Source organism: Platalea leucorodia, assembly GCF_965183815.1.
Source record: "Platalea leucorodia genome assembly, chromosome: 4".
Lineage (NCBI taxonomy): Eukaryota > Metazoa > Chordata > Aves > Pelecaniformes > Threskiornithidae > Platalea > Platalea leucorodia.
Window position 1 is genome coordinate 87,337,753 of NC_138826.1, and position 18,278 is coordinate 87,356,030.

Here is an 18,278-nt window from a genome sequence, read left to right on the forward strand (position 1 = left end):
AAGGCTGAGTGGGGACCAAAGCACTGTTGGGGGAAACACAAGGGAAACAAATCCTACTTACAAATCTGAGATGCCCAATCCTAACAGATTTTAATGTGAATATCAATCTGTCACCACATTTATCCAGTGCCCAAAGCAGGTTCCGTAAAGTGCCAACAGTATTTCCAGATGTTTCAGCCCTTTATTATAAAAAAAGTTGGTCTTCTGAACGTCAGCTAGTCCTTAACACCCAAGAGAGGTGGTATATCCCCTCCATTATTTATACCACTTCATTTCGTAGTCCCAGGGAACTGTGGTTTACATCAGCAATGATGTACCACTCAGCAGCAGAATGGACAGACCCAAGACAATCTATATAGTTCTAACAACAAAATAGAAATAGAAAAAAGTAACTGAATATTGGTGACTCTGATACCAGTATTCTTCAACACTCAGGATTACTCTCGCCTAAGTGAGACCGGGCTAAAGATTTCTCATACACAATTATGTCATAATCATACTCTTACTTGAACTTCTAATGCATCTAAAAATCAAGCCAAGAATGCAGATGAATGCTTCACAATTTTAACCTCTTCAATTAAAAAAAAATACTGAGTGTATCCTCTTCGTGCTGTGGAAATATTGGTGCCAATTCAAGATGAAAGGAAAATCAGTGCCAGTTAGCTCATACACTAATGGTACCAATGACTCTGAAGCAAAACCAATACTTGAGTGTTTAAAGAATGGAATAAAATTTGCTTACTACAGCGACCTGTTTTGCACCTTCAAAATCTATCAATTTCCTTGATTTTCTCCTAGCTCCTCCTCTTTTTATCACTTTCCCTTTCACTTCCTGCATTTTGTGTCTCTCCAAGGGGCACATGGACAGGCGCTATCCCTGTCTGCTCCCTTCTGAGCTCAGGAACTGCTCAGTGACACACACCAGCCTACAGGCAGTCTGTCACATTCTGTAACTTCTTCCCTGTATCTCCCCCCCCCCCCCCAGCAGTTTTACAGCTACTAAATAGTTAAATGTAACAATATTTGCATAAACTATACTCCACTCAGTATAATACACCCAGAGTTAACACTGTCCTTTTTAGAATTCAAGAGTGCTCAGATCTAAATACTAAATACTGGAGATTTATGAGTGTGAATTTCAAAAGCAACTCAGTGTCATCACTAAGACATGACAAATAAAAAATTCTGAATAATGGCCTTTGAAGGTCCTGCTGGCAGGAGTTCATTCAGATCACATTCATTCATATGGTAACAGATCAAAGCATTTCATGCTGCTATGAATTTAAAATCAGATGTCTTCTCACTATGCCAAGCTGTTTTGCAAACAAGACCCATCTTAAATAGTGAAAAGCTGACCATGTCCACTTCGGTGTTTGGAAGTATACTTTGTTTCAGGAAACAAAAGAATACAGAACCAAAGCATTTAATTGAAAGAAAAAGTATCTTACAAAAATTGTGCCTTTCTTAATTCTAGAAATCACAACAGTATTAATAAAATCTTAAAAGACAACTAATACAGTGTTTATTTAGAAGCAGTATAAATTGAAACAATGCATAAAAATCTCAAGTGTTTATTGTTACAGTTTAAGTGCATATATTCCTTTTATAATTTTGTGCTTGTCCACAGGAACAGACATACAGCAGCTGCACAATTTGTTCTTTTCAGAAAGCTTTTACTAGTTTGAAATCTCATCTGTATAATTGGATAATACAGTGAACTAGTTCCAGTGATAAATTCCAGATTTATATAGACTAGATTTCAAAAGAGTAAACTCAACATGGAAGGTGTTAAAATTTTTGAATATCCCATAAAATGTGACATAATACACAATTCAAGTGAATTAAGACAGGCAACATACACAAGACATTCGTAAAAAAAAAATCAGATGTTTAATACAAAATACCTGTCTCTAAAGAAAAAAAAGAAAAGGTTTTTATAAGTTAACAGTATGAGCCCTACCATCTGAATGTTGACAGTCACAGGTTATTATGAGGGTATCTCTAAAATTTAAGTACAATCCGTGCTGGCTAAATTACTTTCACCTCTTTTATAAATTAATGATGGAAGATGGAATCACCTAACACAGGAGCCTGAGCACCAAAAGTTAAATTCCCGTTTTGAAATGGTTTATAAAAGTGAGACTTTCCCCATTCACTATGAGGATCACCTCTGTAACTTCTTTGGTTGAGGCCATCATCTCTGAACAGCAACCCCAAACAAAACGGGAAACACTTCCACTGCTGAGAGAGAACCAAAGAGTACAGTTTGGTCAGAATGCTAAACATTATGGAACAATTCTATGCTTATGGAAAAAATGTGCTAAAGAAATTAATGTGAATTCACAACTGTAATCTTTTAGATAATTTAATAAGTACCACAATATTGACAATCTTCATAAATATCATTAGTTTAGAAATAAAGACGTCAAAAAAGTACAGATCAATTTATTATTCTTACTGGAAAAACTAGTGAGTTTTTATTTTAAATTTAGTCTTTTGCTTCAAACATTACGCAGTGGCATGACTTTTACCAATTCTGTTCTCAGGAAAGTGGAGATAGTATCAGGATACAGAGTAGGCAACAAGGCTTACTTCTCTCTTCCCTCCCCCCCCCAAATATTTCCATAAAACCTTATGTACTGTAGATTATGGGAAACACCAGAATTCACCCATTTCACCCATGTTACCAGTGCCTACATAAAGTTTCAGACTACTTTGTGCCTGGCTTGGACAACTGTCAGAATGCTCCATCACACTGACTGATGTAGACTGGACTTCTATTTCCAGCTTCTTGCCCTTCCAGATGCTGGGAACTGCAGAGAACATAGACACCAACCCTTCAGCTCCACGAGGACAATGAAGTGCTTCACCTCACTTGGCAATGATCTACATCCATTTAAAGAGCAGCAAGAGCATACTGACAAAACCCCTTCCTTGCCCTGACAGATGCCAATTGCCATATGAAGCTTACAGCCTTAGTAAGTTGAGATGGAAAGTCCTTTGGCTCCCTGGAAGTTTCAGATTCCTCTCTCCAAGAGAGTTCAAAGAGAACTCTTCAGAGTCTTGGAGTAACTGAACATAAATGAATCGCATGCAGAAAACCTTAAACCATTTCAGCCCCTGGGCCAGAAACACCACGCCACGCCTGGGAGTGCCAAAGCAATGATTATAGAAGAAAAAAGATTTACGGCGTTGTTGTCTAATATAGGTTTTCCAGATATGTGCTTGGAGTCTTTTGTTTGGTGGTTGACAACCATGCCAATATTTTGGTCAAAACCTGGGAAAAGATAAAAGACTTCATTTTACAAAGCCAACCAAGCTAAAAAGAAACTTAGTAACCAAGCGTATGCAACTTCCTAAATTTAGTTTATCATTATGGTGTTAAACCTCTCTAAGAAAAGCCACCAACAGACTAAACTAAATTACAGTTAGTTTAATCTGGTAGCTTCGAAGAATGGGATATAAATGCAACACTTTATGCTAGAAGTTACTTCTTTTCAAAAGTTACACTCTGGCAGGTCTACAGCAGAGAAAGGAATCAAACACAAGCTAAATCAGAAGAGGAAAAAGGTATTCCAAGAGCCATTCTAAGGCAAAGGATGCTGTTTTGAACAAAACAGAAACAACTGATTAGCAGCATGCATTTCTTGTCAAGATGATGTATTTGTTTTCAAAGGAAAATTATGAAAATAACATTACTAATTCATCTGACAGAAAACAAGCTCCTTACAGAGGCTGAATTTAACATTTCTATTTACACAACAGTTTTATACTACCAACAGCTGATTTTTTCCCTATTACTTAAGCCTTTTCTTGCTCTGCCTCTGTATTAGCAGTATTCTAGCACTGCGTTTCATTAGCTGCTACTGTATACACACCGTTATCCTATGTTTTGTCCAGCTGCATTATTTTATATGCTGATAAAAGCATAAAATTCTAGGACGCTTGATTTTAATGCCAACTCACACTATAGTGAAGTATTAACTGGGTGCACGCATATGCACACATTTAAAGGTTGACATGAAGAAATATTCCAAAACAAATCAGCACATTTTATATTAACATTATTTTTCTCTGCAGATTGGAGTATTTGCTAATACCCACAATATGGAAATTTCATTTTGAGCTGCAGCTTTATTACAAAATTTTCAGCACCTCAGACACAACTTAAAAAAACCCCACACCACAAACCTGCTTGGCAGGTATATAGCTGGTATTACAGTTACCTTTGAACCATACATTTAAACCAAGCTTTGGATAATGCAAAAGAGCTACAGAAAAATCAAACTTCAAAGCCTGATAGTTTAGCTCTTAACACTTGCTATGTTTTAGAAAGTCGTCAGTTTTCTTGAGAGAAAAAATGTAAATAGATTTTTAAAAATATATACCTCAAATGCACATAAAGCGTAGATTCAGAGCATAAACAAGTAGGAAAGGTAACAGTAAGTCCTTTCATTAGCTTTGTTATTTACAGAATAGGTATGGCTTCAGACTGATAACACGGGAAAATTTGCATCTAATTCTGTACAGCTATTCAGACAGTTTTACTTAATACATGTGTGGGCAGGGAAGGACTTTATCATAGAAACAGTGGGTATCCCAGACTATTACATGAACCAAAACTAGGAAGATTACCCACAGGAAAAACACTGACAGAAGGGATTAGCAGTGGTAGCATAATGTTTTCAAAAAAAGACACAATTCTTTATTACCACTACCATATTTATTTATTGTTTTTCAAGATGCTGCAGAGAGATTGAAGTATTTCTTATGAGACCACATTGAACACGGATTGGAAAAGTGGATTAAAGTGAGGAGGGACACAAAACCTAACAGTGTGCACCACATGAGCAGCACTATTTCATCTATATCACAGCATATACATACCATAGCATATACGTGTATATAGTATACCTACTCCAGCAGTGCTTATGAATTTGTAAAAGAAATTGTGGAACTTGCATACTGTCTCTGCTGCAGCTAGCAAAGTAAGTTGCTGAGCATGGAAAAATATCTGAAGTGAAGAAGAAATAGCTGCTGATAAATGCAGGCATGCATTAGCTAGGTTTGCCACATTCTCTTAATGCATCTGCCTCATTAGGAGCATGAAACATTGAGTGCTTAAGTGTTTCCTCTTTAGTACAGAAATATCTAAAAATTCCTCAAATGGTTAAACACTCCATTATATTTTGGACTTTCCGGGAACTACACGGAATAGAGGATAAAAACCACCCTAAAGCCAAATCCACAGCGTCAACAACAGTTTGCAGTTCTCACTGTAACGGTAGATTTAAAGGACTTTTATGTCTCAGGCAGTTCAGCTGCACATTCGGACCTCAACTTCCAACAAATAAGTATACTGACAACAAAATATGAAAACTTAAATTCTCTCTGTAAACCAGCTGTTAAACAGAATAGTGTCAGATAAGGTCTTTAAACAAATTTTAAACATAGGGTAAGTTTACAGTTTAGCCTGAACATTGTCTGTAGTGTTTATTCACAGACAATGATCCTTAAGGGCAATGAGTAAATAAATACTGAAATAATTTGGAATCAGCCAGCCAACAATTTTTTTAAAAATAGACACGATTTTTTTTTTTAAACTCACAGCTAGTTTGTGATACGCTTAACTTATAGGAAACAGTACTCTCTTAAGTAGTGAAAAAAACAGGAAGTAAAATATTGTGCACATTTTCCTGGAGCTTTTCTTATTTAATTCTTAAAGTTGAGACTATTGCTAAGTCTTCACAGTTAGAAACGGAGCTTCTGCAGTGACAACTTAATCTGAGTGAATGGATAAAATTAAGCTGACATTTTCTCTTATAAAATGTTACCATAATTAGATATATAGAAAAGGAGAGGGCAGCAATTGCTTTTTCCAAGGTAACATGTTGGAGATCTCTGGTCTCTTTCAGTCATCAACAAGACAGTAACATAAGATAAACAAATCAAAAACTGGAGAAGGACCAACTGCCCTTGCTCTTGTTTTCATTATCAAGTCCATCACTTTGGTTCCCTTTGTTCTTTGTGTTGTTAATTCTGTATTTTTTCCATTTAAAAATCACATCCTCAGCCCTTCTGGAAATTCAAGTCCATTTTTACGTAACATTAGGAGAGGGTAAAAAAAAAAAAAAAAAAAAAAAAAAAAGGAAAAAAGAAAAAAGAGAAGAATCTTACCGCTGTATTGCATCGTAGCTCCCAAATATGAATCAACAATTGATCCCAGTAAGCCAGCTGCTGCACCAAACACAATAATGGGCCATTGCGGAGCAGATACTTCCAGATCAGTCACGAAAATGAGTTGTGTTATGAAGTAGGCTATACCAACTGCCATGCCCCCAAGCAAACTTGAGAGCAGGCCCACTAAAGTAATTGCTCCATTAGTACCTAAATCAAACAAAACCAAGCTGATTTACAAACTTTTCCTGAAAGACTTATATATGTTTTATATGAAATCAAAACTGTGTTCACAGTGATCTTCCCCCCTTATATCCACAAGGCTTTGCTACCACAGCTTTTATTTACAATTCCCATTATGCTGCTGAGAAGCTTAACCTGTACCATTAGAGCCTATTACTATTACTTTTCCCTTCTCTAAGGCTAGTTATCTAGACGTAATCACTAGCATTAAATTAAATAAAACCAGATAGCACACCTTGCAATGTCACCTGGCATTTGTGTGCTGTAAGGAGGGGGCGGGCAGGAGAAGAAGATATTTGCTCCAAAAATACAGAGCTTGAGATGTGCATGTTATTAAAACAATGCCTCTTTCAGAAGAAGTATACCAAGATATATTTCACCAACAAATTTAAAAGAAGGAACAAAATCCATAGAAAGGAAGATGTTTGACAGCTCACTGAATAAAAACCTGAAGAACACTTAAAAAAAGAAAAATAAAATGCCCACACATTTAAATTCTATCCCACAAGATCTAAAATTCAGCTCAACATGCCAGCAAGACTGAGAAAAGACACGCTGCTTTAAAGTAGCAATGTCATCCACCGTGCAGACAAGGTTTCACAGACAGAAGGTTCACTTTACCCACCCGTGGTAAGGTGTTAAAGGAAATTAGACTTTTGGTTAAGAATTTAATTTTCTAGAGTGTCTGTATTGAACATATATATATTCTTCTACTGATTAAAATTTTAATGTCTGAAAAATTCAGATGATAACTTGTATTTGTTATATTATCGGCAGACTAAACACCTTTAATAGTACCAGAGATGAGAAGTGACAGCATTCACTAAGAATGATTTTAGCTCCCTGGATGCTATGTTGGTGCATCTCACCAACGAGATGCAGCAGGAACACAACTGAGTAAATTCCATTTGAGAGAATGCATTCCTGCCAGTATTTTCTAATCCCAGATTTCTGATGTTTGTTTTTTTGGGCCTTTTGTTGAACTTATCAAGTTGGATGCATAATTCAAAACAGATCAGCAAAATATTAAAACAAGAACATGTAGAACAGGTAACACCTCACCTACTGGAACCTTTTCCCAGGTTGTTATCAACCTTGGCTTGCTTTTACTCATAACGCTACCGATCTCTGAAGCCCATGTATCACCAGCAGAGCATGCCAAAGCTCCCAAAATGGATAAGCACATCCACGATGCTGTGTATTGCTTTGAAAAGTCTATCGGAATTTCACCGGGTCCATTTTCTATCATATACAAGAGAGCCAGCTCAGTAGGAACACCACCGTTACAGAATACTTGCACCCAATTCCTCTGTCCACCTAAAGTGACAAAAATTAAATTTTAGTATTTTCAGGCAAAACACTTTGACAGGCAACAGCATGAGACAAAAGCCAAATACACCCATATATAGTTAAATTTAAAAAGACACGGTTTCAAATGAGAAACTAGATAGCAATTTATTAAATAGAAGAGAAGCAAAAGCAAAGTTGCTTGCTAATGTTCACAGGGATAAGGTTGGAGGGGAGGCACGACCACAGTGTTCCCTACTCCACATGTTAAATCTCGTCTGACCCTTTGAAAGGAAGAGGAATATGCAGTATTTATTCTCCACAAGGGATCTTAAAGAATTAAAATGTTATGGCTTACCTTCTTTGTATTCTGAATCTATTTGCTTCTTTATATCTTTTTTCCATTTAGTAAGTTTTGAAGAAGTAACAAAAAATACAAACAAAGAAGTGAAGAAACTGTAATTTGCAACTGTAAGGATAAATCCAACCACCAATCCTATGAAGGAAAAAAAAAAGTGTATCAAGTTCCTTCATGTAACAGTGTCTGCTTTGCAAAGCAATTAAGTATTTTGAATCTCTTGAATATGAAGAGTATCTTCATGATAAACCTAAGGCAATCATGCAATAAGAGAATTACTGAAGCGCCTAATACCTATCTGTATGAGAATTCTAGTGACATCTTGACTAAAAAAAAAAAAAGAATCAGTTGTCTTTATAATTTTCTCTTAAATTTTACGGCTAATTTCATTGCTACTGCTGAAGTGTGTGGTTCTTTAAGACCTTCTCTTGCCACAAATCAGTAACACTGTGCAAAAATAAAACACGGACCAATTAAAAAAAAGCCAAAGGATATCTAATTGAAATTTAAGCACCCTGCCTGAAGAATACGATTATTTGTATAAGAAGTATATACACAGCTGTGGCTGTGTCTCCATCAGCAAGTTTATATTCAGTTTGGGAATCAAATCCCTCCCCCAAGGTCTCTAAGATAAGAGATGGAAGAGGGTTATCCAGGTTAACAGCTGCTACTTCTCCCTTCTGTTCTTCATTTTCTTTTCAAACTGGCCGCACTTAAAGCAAATGCCAATATAAGCTGCCTAGCAGAAATGTTATATTAAGAGGTAAAAACACAGCAGAAGATTTTTTTTTTTTTTAATTTAGAAAATGCTTCCCTTAAGTCACAAGCAGAACAAGATTTGCAAAATGGGTGACATGGAAGGAAAGGATTTGAGGTCCTGTTTCTTTCCATTGACCACCAATTCAGACAATGTCACAAGACAAAGGTGAATCACCTCACACGGAAATCTTGCATCAGATTCCAACGAACACTACTGTACACTACACTGGGGTTTTTCTCACGTGGTCAAGAAAAACCTTTGTTGAAACAGTCATTTGCTTGAAGTGAAGTACAGATTTAATTTTCTTCTCATTTTTCGGAGGCAAAAAATGCCTAAAACTGCTCATACTACAGAAAGGAGAACTCTGTTATCTTTACTGGTTTCCTACCAGACAGGTAGGCTGCTTACATTTATACTTTTATTATAATAGAACTAGGTAGGAAAGTCTTAAAAGAATATTATGCACAATTAAAAGGACCTTAATTTAGTTTATTAAATGTTTAGCTGTAGTCTCAGAAAAAACATACCTCCCAATGCACCACTGTGATCAAGACTCTTCTTCTTAAAACCCTGTGTAGCAATCATCAGTGGAACAAAGACTGAAAAAAGCCAGCGCCATGGAGAAATGGGTCGTAAAGTACCTGATAAATCAAATTAAATGGTTACAGATGATCCTTATAAGCCTTTTTAATACCTTTATAACTTAAAAGTAATTACCTTCTAGTATATATTTAAAATCTGATCTTAATAGAGATTAAACTTTTTACCCTTTATAAGAAATATACTCTTATGAATGGAAGACCAAAATATCTGCAATTATCTATTCAATTTTTCTATTCAGCTTTCACAGAAAAAAGAAAATACATTAATTTAACCAAAATTAATTACAAAGTAATAGCAAATGTGTCAAGAAATAAACAGGGTGATATTTTCCATTCTAAAGGGGGATTTATAAGCTCCAAAAATTAACATTCAAAATGTTAAGACCAGCTGAAACTTGATTTGGATAGAACAGGTAAGTTTAGATTTTAGAAAAAAAACCAACCCATACATCCACAGTAAGTTATGTAGAATTCAGTTTCAAATACGAATAAGATTCAAACTAAAATTCCAGCTAACAAAACATGTAAAGAGACGGCAAAGCAACTTTAAATAAACTGATGCAAGAGCTTCCCTCATAGATCATGTTATGACTGATTCTCTGGTAACTACAATAACAAATCTTAATTTTTTTATTATTATTACTAGGATTTTTTTTTTTAATGATGAAGTGAGTATGGCAGCAATAAAGGGAATGAACAACACTGTCCATGGTCACTAATGCTGTTTAGCATTGTAAGGGAAGGAAAATTAGAACAATATATTGGAAGCTTTACTTTGTGTTTCAAGTCATGCCAAATACCAGTGTTTTTAGGAAAAGTCATTCTTGTTTATCAAAAGCTTTAGCTTGGTAGCTTTTGGCTATGAAAAGCAGGCAACTTTTTTCATTATCTATGTATGCTGAATTATTCCTAGGATGTGCCTAATGTTGTCACTTTGTTGTCTGTGCCATCAATTAAAATTTTACACTATGTTAAACAGAAGGACTGCTGCTAATTGTCTGACAGAAGACTTCAGAAGTAGTTTCATGTCTATGTGGAGAGAAGATGTCAGCATGCATATAAGCTAGCTAATGGCTGTATTTCTATAGCTTTAATATTACTACTATATCCCTTTTTATTCTAGTTTCGAAAACTTACATATTCTGTAATATATTATATTTTTAGTTGACCTACAGCGATACTTGATGTCATCTAATAAAACTAGCACTAAGTCCTGCAGTGCATATATCAATTTATTTCGTACACTGATTCTGTCCTGCTGGTCTATGAACAAATCATCCGTTTAATCACAGCATCACTGATAATTTACACTGATGCAAGAAAGGAAGTTTAGATGCTTGGCCTTCTTTTACAGTTTTAAAAAAGAAATATTCCCCTTTTGTTAGTATCCAAAACGTTCTGATCGTTTCTACACTATACTTGGTTGAAAATAGGAGAACTTCCAAACTGGACCAAGCCAAACATCTGTCTAACTCTGAATCCAATCTGGCAGTGGTGAGCTGCACATGTGCAAGGAAAGAGTATAAGGAACAGATAAAGAATGATGTTCCCTGTTTTATTGGGAACTTTTATGTTGGCATTTCTAAAATCCCCCATATATTTGTCCAATCCGTTTTTAAAAACAGTTATAATTGTCATCTCCACAGCCACCCACAGAACTGAATTCTGGTTTTAGATGCACTGGAAAAGGCCTTTCAAAAAGCTGACTTTATTAACCCTACATTTTTCACCAAAAGGGCTAGTCCTAGAAACATGCAAAGGAAACTAGGAACACTTTAAAAATTAAACTTATTTCGGCAAGCCACTGGGTTCCCCAAATCATTATTTTTAATAAAGAACAACATACACTATAAATTTTGTACTTAAGGAAAGGTAGCCACATGACATACAAGTCGGGTGTTATATAGTCTGGTTTCCACCTGAATATTTATCCTCAAGCAAGCACAGACAACTAACTGCACACCTTGGTCTGGAGCACTGCAACACAGCACTTGTTGAAAAGCAAGCTACATCCAACAATTTCATGTCTTGTAATACACATTTACTCTCAGAAATTTTTCCTTCTCTGAGGATTCTCCAGACTAATTCTTTTCCACTTCTACGTTCCACTGTCCTCCCTCTTATTTTTTCTATCTAGAACAGCACAATCAAACAGATTTAGTGTCAAGAGAATTTCCTTTTGCTTGCACAACATGTTTGCATGAGAAATTATTTTATTTGTGGCATGGTATATTCAGCATAGACTGAAAAACGGTATTTAAGCTAGGAGATACCCTTCTTTTTCTATAAGGTAATACGCCCCACATAGTGGGGGAATCCTTTTCACTGATTTTTGTTCTCTGACAGCAGCTGCAACCAAATTGCCACATTACTCAAGTCCTGCCTTGTGATTTCACGTGGGTATGGATTTTAGGTTTACATATTTGCTAAGTGAACAGTACAGGTGAATTTAGGGGTGGCAAAATTAACAAGACAGCTTTGAGCTTCCTCTTTATTTTGTTTAGTGGTCAACATAATTTAATCAAACTGAGCTTCCTGTGTTACAGCTATTCAAATGATTGTAGATTATGGGTTTTCTCACAGAGCTAACAATTGCAATACATTGCATGGTTTAAATCTATCAATTCCTTGGTTTCACATGAAAGCAATTCTACATAATCAAACCTTCTATACTAGGAAAGTATACTGCTTTTTGGGAACTGAAGAGAAATAAATTATTTCAGGTCTAGTATTAACATCTATGCAAAAATGGCTTCCCTGTTATCCTCCTTGTTACACAGAAAATAAACCCAACTTAGAATGTGTTGAAGTATTTAACTGGAAATTAGTCAAACCCAAAACTTTTTACAAGAAAGGATTGCTTTTAATGATATTCTTCACTGACAATTATTAAATTCAAACTGCTAAGACAGACCACTTGAACAACTCCCAAACAAAAATATGCTCGTTTTCAAAACTATAAATGGTTTACTTTTACAAACAAAAACTGAAGACAAAAAATTAAGCTATTTTCTCATCAAAGTGTCTACAGAGCCTTCTAAAAAGCTTTTTCTTGAGTTCCCCGTTCGTTCCCTTTGCTTAGTCATTCAAGTCACTATGATCTGAATTTAAACAAGCTTGCAGAACAGGAAAACAATATCCCACTCAGCTGTCATAATTCCACACTATTCCATAAAGCACTAGTGTCCATAGCAACTTATCTTCTAAGGAGACAATTTATCAATGTCCTAAACATATCTGTTTCCTTCTAAAATTCCAGAACACTTACTAAAATAAAAGCAGGTAATAAAGTTAATAAAGGAGTTCTTATTGTCCAGTTAAAAGGTATATTATTTTAATCATAAAACGGACTCAATAAATTACTGCCTTAGCAGTAAGATTCTTACAACCTATATATTCTATCATCTCATTTTGACTTTAAATTGGAAGACACAAATTTCATTGTAAAAGATGCCAAAAGTACATCTTATAGAATACTACTGAAATTTAAAAGTCTGAGAAGAAATGGTTCCTTAATACTACAGCTCAAAACTCTTCCATCTTTGCAGTCAAAGAGACAAGAAAGCTATTGATTACATCCTGAACTACACTACTTTGACAGAATTTCACTACCAGAAAAATGACAAGAAAGCCAGTCTACTAGGTGAAAGTGGCATGAATGCTTTCTAAAAAATCAGTCCTTTCAATCCTTTTGAACTTGGTGTAAGGCTCTCAAAAATATACTTTAAGTTGATGACCATCTCAGTAAGATTTCAAGTGACAGTTTTTGTTTAAAAAAAAGACACAAACTTTTTAAAAATAAAGCTAATCATTAACGTAGCTTTTGAGCTAAAACATACAAAATCATGAGAAGTTATTTATCACATCTGCTGTACAAGTGTAAGACATCACAAGCATAGAATTAAAGTGGGTTTCAAACTCATAGAAGAAAGATTTCACACAGGCAAACAGCTGTCTGGCTGGAAAGCTAAACATTATGGTTTTCACCAAAAACTTCTGCATCAGCAGTACCTAGACCTTTGCAGATAGACAGGCTCCCTGGTACAAAGTAGGGCAACCATATTTCACAGTAAAACACTTGTCACTGCAAGCACAAAGATTCACAAGACGAAAACTTCTCTTCTGTGTACTGAAAAGCCCCAATGCCGTAGGTGTGCAAGGGAGTCTTGCAGCCAAGAGTTGACTCAAAACCTCAAAAGACAAGCACCAGCTGTGTATGCAGAGATCTCCAGTGCTCTTAGGCTGGTATTGCTAATCACAAACCAAGAAGGTTCTTGATATTAACTTGAGTGTGAGTAACACCAGAACACAAAGGGGTTCTTTTTGGTTGGTTAACAAACAGAATTTTAATCTTTTTAAGGTCATTTTTAAACTGACCTTTTTGTATTTCCTTGGGGTGTGGGAGGACGAAAAGTATTGGTACTAAATTACTACTAAATGTAAGCAGTTAAGACTAAGATAGAACACATTAATCGGTTTATTATGGATTCTTCAACACTCCCATTTTATCAACATTTTGGTCACTGGTGCTTAAGCACTACTATGAACTATAAACTGTAAATTAATACATCTATGTTTGTAGTATTTTTATATTTATGGTTAAGGACTGTGAATTTCATCGCTTTTATGGGCTAAACTCAAATAAGTTATCACTCCCACTTCATTAAGCCCACTCCTACCATACACTTCATTCACCTCCTCAAGCCAAGGTCTTTCCGCAGTCTCAGGCAAACGGACAACAAAAGTTCTTATGTCCTTGTCGCTCCATAATCATTCTCTACAAAAAGGAGGATTTGTCTGCAGTCTCCTCTTTTGTATCAGTCCCTATCCTGGTTCACCTGATATCAGGCCTCTCCACTCTACGCTGTCAATTCTCAATCATGTTAGATGGCAAGGACAAGAATACTCTAATTAGAGGCAAAACTCAAGAGAGCTATACCTATAGAGAGCAGACATGCACAAATGAAGTTGCATGTTTAAATCCAACTTGGCTAGCTCTAAATGACACAAACAAAACCTGTTTGTGAAGCCTGCTTCTGCATACCTTGTATGTGTCTGGCATCTCACTACAAGCCAAAGTAGAAGTGTCCAGACAACACAGATTTAATGCTGTACCAGGACTCATACACCACCCTAAAACCCAAAGCACTGAAAAACATTGAGCAGAAACATCCAACTGCCACTGCAAAAGTCAGCTTATACTGGTGGGATATTTATCCTAGTTTCTTCTGGATCCAGGATGACATTAGGCAGTTAAAGGTGTTCATACCACATCCCTAGGCACCCTCAGCAACACTGCAATGACACTGGAGCTCTTCCTGCATGAAACTGGGTGAGGTCTTTACCTGTCCTGGGAAAGCAGTTAAACTCTTCTAGGCTTGAACTGATGCTGAAGGCAGTACTGCTGCTTTTGCACATTGCTGTAAAAATGGTGCTAGAACTGAATTTACAGACCACAGAAAATGCTCGTGTCCCTGCAACTACACACAACTAACCCACAGCCTGCCTGAGTTGCCTGAACAGAACAGAGCTGACTGTACACACCCATGCCAGAGACTCCACGGACACATCCCTCTCTCCCTGTACCATTTCCCCTGTTTCTCTGGTCCTTGACCAAGGAACGCTTCTTGCACGCCCTCTTCAAAGGCTGCATGTGCGTTCCTAAAACTGTTTTGAAGGCTGGCACGCTCCTCCCATCCTGTCACTACTTCCCCTGAAAGACATCTATCAGCTCGTTCTTTCTTTTTCGCTTTTCCATTTTTATCTTATTTGCTTTCTTTTAGGGAGATAAATCACAAAGGATACTAACACTTTAAATTCAACGGGATCCCCGGGCAGCGCTGCAAAGAAGGGTACTGTGGCTGTTAACACTTTTTAAGCCATGACCAGCTACTGTCAAGACCGAGGTTTTCAGCTCCACTGACGATGGCGGGGGCTGTGCACACCCCTCTTCCAACCCTCCATCCCCACCAGCCCGCAGGGGCTCGGCTCGCCCCTCGCCGTGCCCTGCCGCCCTCTCCCCAGCCCCCGGCCTTTGGACTCACCGTAGTACGTACTTGCAGTTATGGACACGATCCAGAAAGCCAGAGAAATACAAATGAGCAAGTTCAGGACGACAAAATTCGCCATCATCTTGAGGTACCCTCTGAAGCAATCCTCCTGGTAATAGGACATAGGAAGCCAGAGGGAGAACACCTGGCGGGGGAAGCACAAGGCCCAGCGCATCAGCGACACCGCTGCCTCCTCCGCCTCCGCCGCCGCCTCCTCCTCCTCCTCCGGCCCGGCCCGGCCCGGCCCGCGGCCGCCTCTCGCCGCCAGCACCTCGGGGCGCTGCGAGGCGACACCGAGGCGCTCACGGGGAGGCGGCAGCGGCCACCCCCCGCCCGCTCGGGGCTGGGCTGCGCGGCGCTCGGGGGCTGGAAGCCCCCACCCTGTCTCCCCCCCTCGCACCGCCCGGCTCCCACACCGACCGGCGCCTCCGGCCCGCCGCCGCCACCATCCCGGCCCGCCGCCGCTCCGCGCATGCTCTGCCGGCCGCCGCGCCAACGCCTCCTTCCGCCTGTGTCTCCGCCGGCGGGGAAGGAGAGAGGAGGCGGCCGAGCGGCGCGGCCGCACCCGGGCAGTGCCCTCCGCTCCCCTCCCCGTCCGTCCCGGCGCCCGCTGTTTTCCCCTCAGTGGAGACTTTTTCCGCCTCTCCGGGACGGGGCGGCCGCCGCCCTCCGCCAGACGCCGCAGCGCCACAGCGTGGGCGGCCCCGTCCCCTGCCCCTCGGCAGGGAGAGGCGGCCGCTGGGCTGCGGCGGCTGAACGGAGCCAGCCGGCCTCCCCGGCAGCCAGGGCCGGGCCCTCCGCCCCGAGCCGCGGCGCTCCCGAGGGGCACCCCACCCCTCTGGGCCGGCCTCTCCCCGCAGGCCTCCCGCCCGCCAGCTCCTCGCCCCTCCACAGGCCTCGGTACGGCGCTAGGGCTGCGCTCCCCCGCCCAGGGCCCTCCCGTCCCCGGGTGGGCTCCCTGCTAACAGCCCTCAGGGCGGCCGGGGTCTGGCCTTCGCCAAACCCCATGCTGGCAAGCGACCATCCCTGAGGCAGCCGTCTCCCCGCCGCTGGGCTCAGGGGCCCGCGGGCCCACGGCTGGGCTGTACGCCAGAGCGTTCAGTGCTTGACGTGGTGGGTGCAAATAACAATTAACGTACGTGCAAAGGAAGAAACATCGGTTAAATGTAAATCGAATTTGCCTGTTTGTGAAAGGAAAACAGGAATGACACCACTCTCAAAAGTATGAGATCGGTTGATAATTAGTGATACCAATGAGTACTTGGATAGAAATGTGTTGAAACATCACAAAGTTCATTAACACTAGAAGAAAGAGACTTGAAACATTTCCTAAAGTTAACGTGGGACGAAAACAAGCCAAACCTGCCTGGTAGCTTCTCCGCAGGTAGGCCAGAATTACTCCCAAAACACTAGAGTATAAATGAAGACGCTAACACGAGTTAACTAGAAGGACTCCGTGCCTCCCACTTCCACACATCAGAGGCTTTGTCAACAAAGCGCAGAAAGACGTGAAGCTCCACAACTTTTCAAAAACCCTCCCTTCATTTTGAGGCAGCTGCCTCTGAAATAAACAAGACTTTAGGCATGACAGATGATAATTTTGAAGTAGCATTTATATATTCAACATTTGTTCAGTGGAAGGTAGACCAAAAACCTTCAAGTTTACAAACACTGGTACAGATGAATCACCTCATGAACAGCAATAACCTCAGGTGCTTGTTTTCATGGACTTGAAGCAGTAGAATAGAATATTTATTTAAATATTCAGTGAGAGGCAAAGTAATAGGAAAAAGTGAATTAAAACATCTTTTACATAGAACAGGAGTAGTTTTTAAGCTCAAAAATTCAACTGAATAATCTTGGTGTAAGAGTTGATAATTTCCCTACTGAATTTAAGACTATTTCTGGCTAGTTGGCACCCATTCATCTTTGAGGCATGTTCTCTTATTTTTCATTCAGCACCTGGAGTAAGTTTCTAACAGGATGTGAACGCAGTCCAGCTTGTGGATTCTTTTGCAAGAGAAACTTAGATATATTTTTGTGTTACTGTGAAAGAAATACTCAGTTATCACTCAGAGCTGCTTCTTCAGGTGCTGTCTAAACTAGGGACCATATTCTGCAAACATATACAGACACTTGGTTTTAGCTGAAGACAGCAGGCCTATTCCAGAGGTTAAAGTTAACACTTGGGTGTTTACAATGTATTTGCTCCAGGCAGTTAGAGCCAAAATTTGGACCAGGTGCCTTAGACAAGGCTTTACCTTATTTTCTGCTATATTTATTGATGACAAAGACTGGGAACACGCAAATTTTATCTGAACTAGAGATGCCCAAAACTTTAAAACTAATGTAGCAGGACCGACTTTGGTATATCTAGTCTTCCTTTTTACCTCCCAAATTTTCATTAAAACTCCATCTGAGATCTGGATTTGAAATCTAAAAATGAGGGTCTCAGTCGCTGGGCTGCTTTGTAAGAACAGGACACATTTCGAAGGATAACACCAATACGACATTGCTTAGATCCTCCTGCCAAAATCTAAGTAACCAAATTTTTCAACCAGAACAAGATCAACTCTACTTAGACTGGTGTCTGAACAAGTAGCTGCTTGTTTCGGTATAACCAACTCCCATAAATGTATTCATTCAAATACACCCTTAACTGCAATAAATTGCTTTATTTAATTTATTGCTTACTTTTTGTTTTCTAAACTGTAACAGACTGATACTGGAATTTCTGGTGGAGAAACAAAGGTTCCTGCAGGAATCATACAGCCCTGGCGGATATCCGTGGGACCGTACAA

General features: G+C 39.0%; 1 protein-coding gene across 2 annotated transcripts; it reads right to left on the minus strand.

Annotated features, from left to right (window-relative positions):
* Positions 1-1,537: 1,537 nt before the first annotated feature.
* TMEM19 (transmembrane protein 19) lies at positions 1,538-15,961 on the minus strand. 2 transcript variants are annotated; one of them, XM_082309723.1, is made up of 7 exons: positions 15,898-15,961; positions 15,484-15,622; positions 9,353-9,466; positions 8,066-8,203; positions 7,483-7,737; positions 6,178-6,387; positions 1,538-3,277 (listed from the first exon to the last, which is right to left on the minus strand). In XM_082309723.1, the coding sequence occupies exons 1-7, from the start codon at positions 15,949-15,951 to the stop codon at positions 3,114-3,116; spliced, it is 1,074 nt and encodes a 357-aa protein (XP_082165849.1). In that variant the 5' UTR covers positions 15,952-15,961; the 3' UTR covers positions 1,538-3,113. The 2 variants fall into 2 exon arrangements, with proteins under 2 accessions (XP_082165849.1, XP_082165848.1); XM_082309722.1 differs by having other exon boundaries at positions 15,472-15,622.
* Positions 15,962-18,278: the final 2,317 nt, after the last annotated feature.

Bases quoted from the DNA above. Each gene is read 5' to 3' on its own strand.
- TMEM19 (XM_082309722.1), bottom strand. From the start codon at position 15,951: ATGCGCGGAGCGGCGGCGGGCCGGGATGGTGGCGGCGGCGGGCCGGAG. The intron at 15,623-15,897 runs GTCGGTGTGGGA...TTCCCCCGCCAG, and splicing joins GCGGCGGGCCGGAGGCGCCG to GTGTTCTCCCTCTGGCTTCC. The intron at 6,388-7,482 runs GTGAGGTGTTAC...TGTTTGATTTAG, and splicing joins CTGGGAAAAGGTTCCAGTAG to GTACTAATGGAGCAATTACT.